General features: G+C 41.1%; 1 protein-coding gene across 1 annotated transcript in view; it reads right to left on the reverse strand.

The window, feature by feature from the left end:
- OCA2 (OCA2 melanosomal transmembrane protein) overlaps nt 1-13638 on the reverse strand; it is a 245408-nt gene that overhangs the window by 20607 nt on the left and 211163 nt on the right. Inside the window, exon 23 of the mRNA XM_060151549.1 lies at nt 3799-3892. Coding sequence (XP_060007532.1) covers nt 3799-3892 — 94 coding nt within the window. The remainder of the gene's footprint in view (nt 1-3798; nt 3893-13638) is intronic.

The raw sequence follows: 13638 nt of genomic DNA on the forward strand, positions 1-13638 counted from the left end.
TCAGGTATTCCACAGATGCAGGGTACATCAAGTTGACTGTGAAGAGTTAATCCACTGCTCCTGAGGCTACTGGGAGAAATGCCCCTTTCTCTTCTTTTGTTTGCAGAGCTCCTGGGGTTCAGCATTGGGTTTGGCCCCACCTCAGCCTGTAGGTCACCTGAGGGTGTCTTTTGGGAAGTCTGAGGTCTTCTGCCAGCGTGCAGTAGGTGTTCTGTAGAAGTTGTTCCACATGTAGATGTAGTTTTGATGTACTTGTGGAGAGGAAGGTGATCTCCACGTCCCACTCCTCTGCCATCTTGAAGGAGTCTCCTCCAGATTGGCTTTTCTTCACTCCACATAATTCTCTGGAAATTCATCCAGGTTGTCACTTGTATCAGTAGCTCATTTATTTTTTATTGCTGAGTAGCTTTCCCTGGTATGGATGTATTGTATCACAGTTTGTTTAAACATTTATTGTTGAAGGACATCATATTTGTTTCTACTTTTTGGCTATTATACTTAAAGCTTCCATAAACATTTGTGTACAGGTTTGGGCATGAACATAAGTTTTTATTTTTCTAGAATAAATTCCTAGTAGTGTAATTGCTGAGTTTTATGGCAGTTGCAGATTTAGTTTTTTAAGACATTGCCAAATTGTTTTCCAGAGTGATGGCCATTTTACATTTCCAACAACAATGTCTGAGTGATCCATTTTTTCCACATTCTGGTCAGCATTTGGTGTTTTTGCTATTTTTTATTTTAGCCATTCTTATATGTGTGTGATGATATCTTATCATGGTTTTAAGATTTTTTTTTGATGTGGACCATTTATAAAGTCTTTATTGAATTTGTTGCAATATTGCTTCTCTTTTATGTTTTGGTTGTTTGGCTGCCAGGCATGTGGGATATTAGGTTCCTGACCAGGAATCAAACCTGCACCCCCCTGCCATTGGAAGGCAAGTCTTAACTACTGGACTGCCAAGGAGTTCCCTTATCATGGTTTTAATTTGCATTTTCTTAATGGTTAATAATGCTGAACATCTTTTCATGTGCTTATTTACAATTTATATGTCCTCCATTCCATACGTATATTTATAAATTCTATAGACATAGATATAAACAAAAAATCTTACTAAGATTTTGGTAGGAATTGCATTAAACCTAAATATTAATTTGGGGACAGTTTACATCTTTACTATGTGGAGCCTTCCAATCCATGAACACTGTATGTCTTCCCAATTATTTGGATCTTCATTAATTTCTTTTATAAGCGTATTGTAATTTCAGCTTCAGTATTTAATTTTTTGAGTGATTCTAAATAGTATTGTATATTTAATTGTGGTATCCATGTGTTCATTGCTAAAATTGATTTTTGTATGTCTATCTTGTATCCAGTGACCTTGCTGAGCTCACATATTAGTTATATGGTTTTCTGATTTTTTAAAAAATAGATTCCTTGATATCCACCAAGACAATCATGTCATCTATAGTAAGAACAATTCTATTTCTTCCTTTCTAATCTGTATACCTTTTATTTCCTTTTCTTGCCTTATTGCACTAGGTAGATTTTCCAGCACTATGCTGAATAAGAGAGGTGAGAGCAGACATCCTTGCCTTGTTCCCAGTCTTAGGGGACAAACATTCAGTATTTCAACAGTAAGTATGAGGTTATCTGCAGGGTTTTTGTAGGTGTTCTTTACCAAGGTAATGGTATGCTGAACAATTTATGTAAAGAACTACTGAGACAAAAGTATAATATTTGCACATACACACACACACTGAAGAGTGCATCCCCATTTGTGCCTGGCTGTCAATGCAGGGCATGGAGCCAATCTAATCTGTTGCTGAGCTGGACCTGGCTTTGTTTCACCTTAAGTTGAATTCAATTTCCCACCAGCTGCAAATGTTTTGAGGGTGGGATGAGGAGTTCTCTGAAACAGAGATATGAGCAAAGGAAGATTATGGGTTTCTGGTTATATAGCTGAGTTATCAATTTTCTAACAGGTTTATAACCTGCTGATTGCTGAAGATTCTCTCTGAAGTTCTGTCCTGGCTGTCCACCCTTCAAAAGGTGGCTCTCTGCCCTGTCCCCACTTCAGTGTAGTCTGCAAAGGCCCAGCATGTCTCTGAAGCTTTTCTCTCATTGGTTCTGCAGCATAACCCACTTCACTGCACACTCTACAAAGGCACTAAGAGATTTCACTTAGGTTTTCTGTTCTTCAGGAACCATCTAGAAAATGTCCCATCCCCACCTAACTAAAAATTGGCTTTGATTTCTTTTGAAGCTGTTACTAGCTTTGTAATGTACCATGTATTTGCTTTCTCTCCTTCACTGCCTTACCTCACTTCTTCCCTCAGTCTTCCTGCCTTAGGAGTACATGTCCCAATAAATCTTCAGCATGCAAACTTGCCTCAACCTCTGCCTTCTAGGACACCCAGGCTAAGGCAGATTTTTCTTAAGACTTATTTGAATTGTTCTTAGCTCTTAGTAAAAAGAGCAACCAAAAGATACTGAGAGCAGACCGGGAAAGACTTTTTGTTTCAAACTATTTAGTGAGTCACACCCAATTTATAGAACAAATCTCCTCCATATTCATTCTACGTGTTCTGGGAGAACCTGAACTAGCCCAGGAGGCTTCTCATCCTTTGAGACCCAGCTCAATACTTCCCCTCTGGAGAGTCATTCCTGACTTTCCCCCAGTCTCCCTGGTACCCCCTGAGCACTCTATGCACGTGGCAATGAGAGGATACGTTTATGTTATAATCTTAGCTTAGGTGACTGTCTCCCCACTCTGAAGGACAATGCCAGGGTATAGAAGATACTCAATAAGGTCTAATGAACAAAATTCCACACAGAGGACACATTTCCAGGTGTCTTTGGATTCTGTCTCTACCACTGATATTAAATGTAGCTTGAATGCAGTTATTGCTTCCCCTGGGGCTGATCTCAGATGGGGGCCATTTTAACAATCCTGCACTCAGAACGTGAGGCCTCAGTTGCTGGATTAGGTGAATTAGCTCTCCAGAAATCACAGAAACTTCACTGAATGACATTAATCTCCCTATACAAACAAGAAAATAAACTAAAAAGAAGGCTGTTGATCTAATAGTTGACACAAATCAAAAAACAGAGAAAGATAGACTATCTAAGAATATCTGAATGTAAAAATAAAAACTTAAAAGGTATCTAGCGTGTTTATCTAAGATTCTCACAATCCTCTTGTATTCCCAAAGGTGATTAGGCCTCCTTCCGAATACAATTACGTCCAAAGCCTTTGTGTTTACTCACCAGAGGTTAGTCTCTCCCAACATTTTTCTAATTGGCTTTTCAATGACTCCACAGGACAACATACTCCTTCAGCCAAAAAGAATTTTTAAAAATCTTTCTTCTTACTCTTAGGTTAGAGTCTCTACTTCTTAGCTTACTCATTCATCACTTCACCCCCCAACACACACTCCTTAAAAAGGGAATAAGAAGCTGCCACTGAGGATGGTTTCTGATTCAATATCTGTTTCTAAACCTAAGCCACATCTGCATTCAGTGTGGGAGCAGGTTAACTTTGAGATGTCATAATGATCATCCTCAGGCCACACACTTAGAATGTCAGGGGCAGTTCTGCATAAAGTGAGAAGTGACAGGCCTTGCAGAGGAACTGAGTATGCCTAGAACTGCTCCAGTCAAAGGTGAAGATGGGTTTCCACTCAGGAAATCATCTGGACTATTCTTAATTTACTTTCAATTTGGCATGCATTAATTATCACTTCAGGCTCACCACAGTGTCAGGGGGCCCTCCCTCAAATGCATTAATACCCCCTTACCTCCCAGGCAGGCGCCGAAGGCAAGGGCATACATGAGTGGTGGCACAGGCAGGCTGACCTCAGGGTCTCTGCTCAGGTTCAGGAGCACAGGAATCTGTGGAGGAAAAGGACACTGATATCAGGTCCATGGAAGGCCAGAGGAGTTTCCCATTCTATGACCAACTTGCAAAATCCAAAGCACTTTTTTAGCAGTCAAACTGTATGGAGCACAGGATGTTCAAAAGGAAATAAACGCAACCTTTGGAATCCACAAAACCTTGAGTTTGAGACCATCAGTAAGTCTTTGTTTCCAGCCACATGACCGATTGGTCCCCCTTCTCCTCAGCTCCTTCTCCAGCTGCTGCTGTGGATTCCTAAATGGGGTGAAGTCGCATAGAATCTAACACAGTGTTTGGGACCACAACCATCTAACCAGCATTTATTAGCCCTGCAGTGGGTCAAGTCCTACACTAACTCCATGCGTACATCATCTTATTTAATCCTCAGACTTCCTCCAGGTGTGTATGTTATACCTTCAATTGATAGATAAGGACATTAAGACATGGAGAGACACAGATCTTGTAAGTGGCTAAGCCAGAATCAGTTCTCTGATTCCAAACTGCATGCAGGTAAACCAGTGCTAAACCATTTCTCACCACTGCCTCTGTGCAGTCACCCCCACACCTGCTGATGTTCATGATGTAACAAGCATCAGATTCAATGACTAGGAAGTAGTATTCTCTAGTAAATCATGGCAACATCCAGTGCATCTTTCTAATAGGGATAAATTTCACATTATAGTAATTAGTGAAACATATAGCAGTTGTGACGGTTCTGTGTGAAATTTGTGTTCCCAAAACATGCCCCCTTGTGGCTCATGTTGCTAATGAAGGACAGAAGGAGATGTACTCATTGGACCTGCTTCCAGCATGCTCAGGAGATGTTAGTCCATGTTACCACTGTTAGGTACCTCAGAGCAGCCCATTAGAGGTTAAGGAGGGACCCCTGGACCTGCTGCCTTGGAGCAGTTGCCTTGTGCGAACCTCTGTAAAGAGCAGGAAGAGGAGGGCTCCAACAGTAACTCATCTGGAAAGGACTACCCAAAATCACAGACAGAAAGATAAAAACAATGTGGAGATATGTAAATGACATGTGATTTCATTTGCTATAGAGAATTAGGGAACAACAGAGCTACACTCTACTGGACACCAGGTTTCCTGATGTCATAAAAGCAACACCTCATTGCTTATTTGGGAAGATTGGATCACTCCCCATCCTTTTATCTCTGCAATAGGACTTCACTTGCATGCCTTCTGCAGTGGTCTCCAGTGAAACAGACAGATCTACTTCCCTACCCCACTGACTCTGGCCTTGGCCAGTGGCTTGTTTGACCAGTGGGTGGACTAGACAGAAGCACCCCATGTTACTGTAAGCCTCTCTGAAGCTTCAGGTTCGGCTATGAGAAGAGCAAATCCCAGGAAGTATTGCCACCTCTTGGTGTCCCCAGAGGGAGGACATGTGGAAGAGCCCCATAAGCGCCAGCAGAGCCCTGACCAATGGGCTGTGGCCAACCCACAGACCTATGCACCTATGGTACACACTCCTCTTCTAGTCCTGCCAAAAACTCTCCAGAGTTGCCTTGTGGGGTCTGAGAAAGAGCCCTTCCTATTAGCTGGGTCCAAGGAGAATTTCAATTCACTTTTTCATTCTCGGTAGCCCCAAATATTTACTGGAAGAGAAATGAGTAACATCCTGGGAAGTCTACTTCACAAAGAAACAGAAATTCGTGTCAGAAGGGTCCCCTGAGCAGTCCCCATGGTAAATTTCAATCCTTGCTTCTGTTGTCTCATGATGAATGCAATTATTGTCACAGAGGAAATTTCAGACTTGAAGTCTTGGTTCTTTGGAGAAACAAGCAAAGCAGGGCTTCTCCCAGCACCTAGTCATCAATGAGCAGAGCAAACACACACACACTGTGGCCACCAGACACCATACACACCAAGAAGCATGCTGTCATAAAAGGCCAACCTCCACCCTAGAGGACTTCTTGTGCTAGTTGGCTCAAAGAAACAGACTTGGAACAACTAAGCACAGGATGCTGGACCCTTGTCAGGGGTACTGAGGTGTAAAAGTTGGAAGGGGTCCTTGACCCTAGTGCTACTAAAAATCAAGACAACTGTTCCTGTGCACATGTTCCAAACCATATAGTTACAAGTACCAGATTCTGTTATAGGCTGATGGCTGCAGAAAGATATCCACCAAAAAAAGCCCTGGGAGAGGTCTAGAGTCCTCTGAAAAACGTCAGCAACATAGTGGAACAAAAAACTTGAGAATAACCACACAAAAGCGAAGGAAAACAGCATTGGTCAGGTCCCCACTCCTCACCCTACAAGAATGGGTTGTTGTCTCACTGGCTTCATACCAGGTCCCAGAAAGCTTCATTTTGCCTGCATCATCCCATTCCCCAAGCCAACACTGCTCAGCACCAAGTGGGAACTTCCTATTTAGAAATAATTCCCCTCACTGGGAAACAGAAAGCAGGATGAGCAAACCTACTTCCCCAGCCTTTCAGGGAACTGCACAAAGGACCCACTTTTGTTTCACCCCAGTCAGAAACTGTCAAACCTGAGTTGTATAGAAGCAGTTAAGAACAAGGAAGAAAAGCAGGGGTTACCAGTGTCAGCCTCACACTAGGAGTTACTATGGTTTCCAGCAACCTGCTCTATAGATGATTCTGGTAGCTTTCACCACTGAAGAAACCAATGACCAGCACAGCTGCTGCATACCTCTTGAATATTTTACTGGTTTATGCCCCACAAGTATTTGTGTTCACTGACACAAGCCATCTGAGTCCCTTCCCAATCCCTCATGCAAGGCCCCACCATAGCCTGGGACCAGGACCAGTAGCCAGCCCACACCAGCAGCTGTGAAAATGAAAGATACCAGCCTAGAATCCTGCAGGTGACCACCCCATGGTAGCTCCTCCAGCTGTGCTCTTATGCACCACTGGACTGACACCAGTCACTGACGTCGACTTGCCATTCCTGTGGCAAGATCTTGCAGCCACAGGACTGTACCACAATAGCCAAGGCCCTCAGTTGCTTGTGGGCCCCGGTTCAGCTCTATGTCTTGTCACTGGCTTATACTACTCTGCTCACCTGTAGCTAACCCCTCCAACTGTACACCTGCATGACCCCAGTCTGACTCCCAAAACTAGTCTCCACTGCCATGTACCCATGGCAAGAACAAGCAGCTATGGAAGTATGCACCAAGAGCAGGGCCCCTGCAGCTTCCAGTGCAACTACAGGTGGCCTCAGTCCTTGCTGCTTCACCAGAACCCCATCAGTATATGCATGTTTGTAATTGGCCCTTGCCACCACACAGGCACCTGCTGCTGGCCCCTGCAGCCAAGTGTAGGTACACCACCAGCTCTGATAACCACTTTTATCAACACTGGTCCCTAGCTGCAGGAACTGGAGGCACCACTGAGGACCACAACAGTCCTTGCAGTCTCTGTGGACCATCCACACCACTCACCAAGGACCACACAGTATCAGTGATGTGGACTCCATCATGCTGAGCCAACAAATCACCATGCACCCTGGAACTAGAGCTTCCACATGCCCTCACAATTGGTGCCCTGTGCTCAGGTCATGGTACTCTCAAGCATGCCCCCAACTGCAGGTGAAGATATTTTCCATATAGTCTGGAAGAGATGGCTGCTTCTCCACATGTGCAGATACTTGTGCCAGGCTACAGGGAACAAGAAGAATCAGGGAAACATGACTCAACCAAAGAACGAGTGTAAACTTCCAATGATTGACCCCAAATGGAGATTCAGGAATTGTCAGGCACAGAATTCAAAATAATTGTTCTAAAGATGCTCAGAGAGCTACAAGAGAACTCAAGTAAACAATTTAGAAAACATAGGAAAACAAAACAAGAACAAAATGAGAAGTTCAACAAAGAGACAGAAAACATTAAAAAGAACCAAACAGAAATTTTGGAGCTGAAGAATACAAGGACAGAACTGAAAAATTCAATAGAGAGCTTCAACAGCAGACTGGATTAAGCAGAAGAATCAGTGAGCTCAAAGACAAGTCATTTGAAATTATCCAATCAGAGGAGCAAAAAGAAAAGAGAATGAAGAGAAATGAAGAAAGCCTACAGAAGAAAACCTATGTATCACTGTAGTCCCAGAAGGGGAAGAGAGGAAAGGGGGCAGAAAACTTACTTAAAAGAAATAATGGCTAAGAGCTCCCAAATCTGGGGGAAGACTTTGATAATCCAAGTTCATGAAGCTAATAAATCACCCCAAAATTTCAATCTAAAATATTCTTCTCTAAGGTACATTATAATAAAATTGTCTAAAATCAAAGACAAAAAGAGAATTTTAAAAGCAGCAAGAGAAAATAAATTTCTCTCATATAAAGGAATCCCCCACAAGGCTATCAGTGGATTTCTCAGTAGAAACCTTAACAATTCATAAGAGAATGGGATGATATATTCAAAGTGCTGGAAGAAAAAAACCTGTCAACCAAAAACACTTTACCTAGCAAAGCTGTCCTTCAGAAATGAAGGAAAGATAAAGACTTTCCCAAACAAACAGAAGCTGAGGGAGTTCATTACCACTACACCAGCCTTGCAAGAAATACTGAAGAAAATTCTTCAAGTTGAAATGAAAACATGCTAATTAATAACATGAAAAAAGGAAAGTATAAAATTTACTGGTAAGTATACAGTCAAATTCAGAATACTCTAACACTGTAATGGTGATGTGTGAATCACTTAATCCTAGTATAAAGGTTAAAAGATGAAAGTATTAAAATATCTATAGTTACAGTAACTTGTTAGTGAAAACACAAGATTAAAAGATGTACATCGTGACACCAAAAACATTAAATGTAGTGTGAAGTAAAATATTAGATTTTCTGTATGCAATTAAAGTTGAGTCATTAGTTAAAATAGACTGTTATAAGATATTTTATTAAGACTTCAGGTTAACCACACTACAAAAACCTATAGCATATACACACAAGATAAAGAGAAGAGAATGAAAACATACCACTACAGAAGATTATCAATTTACAAAGGAAGACAACAAGAAAGATACAAAGGAACTACAAAATAGCCAGAAAACAACAATTAACAAGACAGCAATAGTAAGTCCTTACCTATCAACAATTACTTTAATGTAAATGGATTAAATTCTGTAATCAAAAGGCACAGAGTGGCTGAATGGATTTAAAAAAAGAAAAACAAAAAAAATGAGAAAAAACAAGCCCCAACTATATGCTGCCACAGGACACACATAAGCTCAAAGTGGAGTGATGGAAAAAGATATTCCATGCAAATGAAAACCAAAAGAGAGCAGAAGTAGATTTTTTATGTCAGAAAAAATAGACTTTAAGTCAAAAACTGTTGAGACCAAAAAAGTCACTATATAATAATAAAGGAGTCAATTCATTGATAGCTTTTACAATTGTGAATATATGTGCATCATACATCAGAGCACCTAACTATATTAAGCAACTATTAACAGATCAGTGGATTTCAATGCCCTATGTAAAGAAATATCATCCAGACAGAAAATCAATGAAGAAATATTGGGTTTAAACTACACTTTAAAATAAATAGTCCTAACAGTCATATACAGAACATTCCATCCAATAGCAGCAAAATGCACATTCTTCACAAGCACACACTGAGCATTCTCCAGGATAGATCATACGTTAAGTCACAAAATGAGTCTTAAGAAATTTAAGAAGAAAGAAATCATATCAATGATCTTTTACAATTACAATGGTGTGAAACTAGACATCAATAACAAGAAGAAAGCTGGACAACTCACAAACGTATGGAAATGAAACCACATGCTCCTGAAGAATCAGTGGGTCAAAGAAGAAATCAAAAGGGAAATCAAAAAAATATCTAGACAGACCTTCAAGATGGTGGAGGAGTAAGACGTGGAGATCATCTTCCTCCCCACAAATACATCATAAATACACCTACATGTGGAACAACTCCTACAGAACATCTACTGAATGCTGGCAGAAGACCTCAGACAACCCAAAAGGCAAGGAACTCCCCAATGTACCTGGGTAGGGCAAAAGAAAAAAGAAAAAACAGAGACAAAAGAATAGGGATAGGACCTGCACCTCTGGGAGGGAGCTGTGAAGGAGGAAAAGTTTCCACACACTAGAAAACCCCTTCACTGATGGAGACGGGGGTGGCAGGAGGGAAGCTTCAGAGCCATGTAGGAGAGCACAGCAATAAGGGTGCAGAGGGCAAAGTGAAGAGGTCCCCACAAAGAGGATTTGTGGTGAACAGCAATCACCAGCCTGAGACATTTGTCTGCTCACCCACTGAGGTGAATGGGGGCTGGGAGCTGAGGCTCGGGATTCAGAGGTCAGATCCCAGGGAGAGGACCGGGGTTGGCTGTGTGAACACAGCCTAAATGGGGCTAGTGCACCACAGCTATCCAGGAGGGAGTCTGGGAAAAAGTCTGGAACTGCCTAAGAGGCAAAGGACCATTTTTTCAGGGTGTGTGAGGAGAGCGGATTCAGAACAATGCCTAAACGAGCTCCAGAGATGGATGAGAGATGGGGGTATCAGCATGGACACCAGAGATGGGCATGAAACACTAAGGCTGCTGCTGCAGCCACCAAGAATCCTGTGTTCAAGCACAGGTCACTATCCACACTTTCCCTCCCAGGAGCCTGTGCAGCCTGCCACTGCCAGGGTCCCGTGATCCATGGACAACTTCCCTGGGAGAACACACGGCACACCTCAGGCTGTTGCAATGTCACACCAGCCTCTGCCACCGCAGGCTCACACTGCATTCTGTACCCCTACCACCCCCAGCCTCAGTGAGCCAGAGCCCCATAACCAGCTGCTACTTTAACTCCACCATGTCTGGGCAGGGAACAGACGCCCTCAGGCAATGTACACACAGAGGTGGAGCAAAATCCAAAGCTGAGCCCCAGGAGCTCTGCGAACAAAGAAGAGAAAGAGAAATTTCTCCCAGAAGCCTCAGGAGCAGCAGATTAAATCTCCACAATCAACTTGATATATGCTGCATCTCTGGAATACATGAATAGATGACGAATCATCCCAAAATTGAGGTGGTGGACTTTGGGAGCAACTGTAGACCTGGAGTTTGCTTTCTGCATCTAATTTGTTTTTGGTTTTATGTTTATCTTAGTTTAGTAATTAGAGTTTATTATCATTGGTAGAATTGTTCATTGATTTGTTTGTTATCTTCCTTTTATATATATATTTTTTTTTCCTTTTTCTCTTTTTGTGAGTGTGTATGTGTATGCTTCTTTCTGTGATTTTGTCTGTATAGCTTTGCTTTTACCATTTGTCCTAGAGTTCTGACAGTCCAGTTATTTTTTTTTAGTATAGTTTTTAGTGCATCTTATCATTGGTGGATTTGTTTTTTTCATTTGGTTGCTCTTTGTCTTTCATTTTTAATTACTTCTAAATTCTTTATTTTTAATAATTTTTTATTTTAATAACTTTATGTTGTATTCTTTAATTTTTTTCTTTCTTTCTTTCTGTTTTTCTCCCTTTACATCTGAGCTGTGTGGCTGACAGGGTTTTCATGCTCTGGCTGGGTGTCAGACCAGAGTCTCAGAGGAGGGAGAGGCGAGTTCAGGGATAGCTGAGTTCAGAAGTGGGAAAGCCGAGGTCAACCAGAGACCTCCTGGCTCCATGTAATATGAAACGGTGAAAGTTCTCCCAGAGATCTCCATATCAGCTCTAAGACCCAGCTCCACACAATGATCAGCAAGCTACAGTGCTGGACACCCTATGGCAAACAGCTACCAAGACAGGAACACAACCCCACCCATTAGCAGAGAGGCTGACTAAAATCATAATAAGGTCACAGAACTCCAAAACACACCACCAGACTCAGTCCTGCCCACCAGAAAGACAATATCAAGTCTCATCCACCAGAGCACAGGCACCAGTCCCTTCTACCAGGAAGCCTACACAACCAGTGAACAAACCTTACCCACTGGGGGAAGACACCAAAAACAATGGAACTACAAACCTGTAGCCTGTGAAAAGGAGACCCCAAACACAGTAAGTTAAGCAAAATGAGAAAGACAGAGAAATACACAGCAGATGAAGGAGCAAGCTATAAACCCACCTGACCAAAAAAATGAAGAGGAAATAGGCAGTCTACCAGAGAAAGAATTCAGAGTAACAATAGTAAAGATGATCCAAAATCTTGGAAATAGAATGCAGAAAATACAAGAAGCTTTTAACAAGGACTTAGAAGCATTAAAGATCAAACAAACAACAATGAACAACACAATAAATAAATTTAAAATTCTCTAGAAGGAATCAATAGCAGAATAACTGAGGCAGAAGAACAAATAAGTGACCTGGAAGATAAAATAGTGGAAATAAGTACCACAAAGTAGAATAAAGAACAAAGACTGAAAAGAATTGAGAACAGTCTTGGAGACTTCTGAGACAACACTAAATGCACAAACATTCGAATTATAGGGGTCCCAGAAGAAGAAGAGAAAAAGAAAAGGATTGAGAAAATATTCAAAGAGATTATAGTTGAAAACTTCCCTAATATGGGTAAGGAAATGGTTAATCAAGCCCAGGAAGTGCAGAGAGTGCCATACAAGATAAATCCAAGGAGAAACATGCCAAGACACATATTAATCAAACTATCAAAAATTATATACAAAGAAAAAATATTAAAAGCAGCAAGGGAAAAGCAATAATTAGCATACAAGGGAATCCCCATAAGGTTAACAATTGATCTTTCAGCAGGAACTCTGCAAGCCACAAGGGAGGGGAAGCACATATCTCAAGTGATGAAAGGGAAAAACCTACAACCAAGATTACTCTACCCAGAAGGATCTCATTCAGATTCGACAGAGAAATTAAAATCTTTACAGACAAGCAAAAGCTAAGAGAACTCAGCACCACCAAACCAGCTTTACAACAAATGCTAGAGGAACTTCTCTAGGCAGGAAACACAAAAGAAGGAAAAGACCGATAATAACAAACCCCAAACAATTAAAAAAACGGTAATAGGAACATACATATTGATAATTACTTTAAATGTAACTGGATTAAGTGCTCCAACAAAAAGACATAGGCTGGCTGAATGTATTAAAAAACAAGACCTGTATAAATGCTGTCTACCAGAGACCCACTTCAGACCTAGGGAAACATACAGACTGAAAGTGAAGGGGTGGAAAAAGATATTCCATGCAAACGGAAATCAAAAGAAAGCTGGAGTAGCAATTTTCATATCAGAAAAAATAGACTTTAAAATAAAGAGTATTACAAGAGACAAAGAAGGATACTACATAATGATCAAGGGATCAATCCAAGAAGAAGATAGAAATATTTGTAAACACTTACGCCCCCAACATAGGAGCACCTCAATACATAAGTCAAATACTAACAGCCATAAAAGGGGAAATCGACACAAAAGTAACACAATCATAGTAGGGGATTTTAACACCCCACTTTCACCAATGGACAGATCATCCAAAATGCAAATAGAGAAGGAAACACAAGCTTTAAATGATACAATAATCAAGATAGACTTAACTGATATTTATAGGACATTCCATCCAAAAACAGCAGATTACACTTTCTTCTCAAGTGCTCATGGAACAATCTCCAGGATAGATCATATCTTGGGTCACAAATCAAGCCTTGGTAAATTTAAGAAAATTGAAATCGTATCAAGTATCTTTTCCAACCACAATGCTGTGAGACTAGATATCAAGTACAGGGAAAAAAATCTGTAAAAAATACCAAAAAATGGAGGCTAATCAATGCACTACAAAATATGCAAGAGATCACTGAAGAAATCAA

This window comes from Lagenorhynchus albirostris, chromosome 6 (genome assembly GCF_949774975.1).
Source record: "Lagenorhynchus albirostris chromosome 6, mLagAlb1.1, whole genome shotgun sequence".
Lineage (NCBI taxonomy): Eukaryota > Metazoa > Chordata > Mammalia > Artiodactyla > Delphinidae > Lagenorhynchus > Lagenorhynchus albirostris.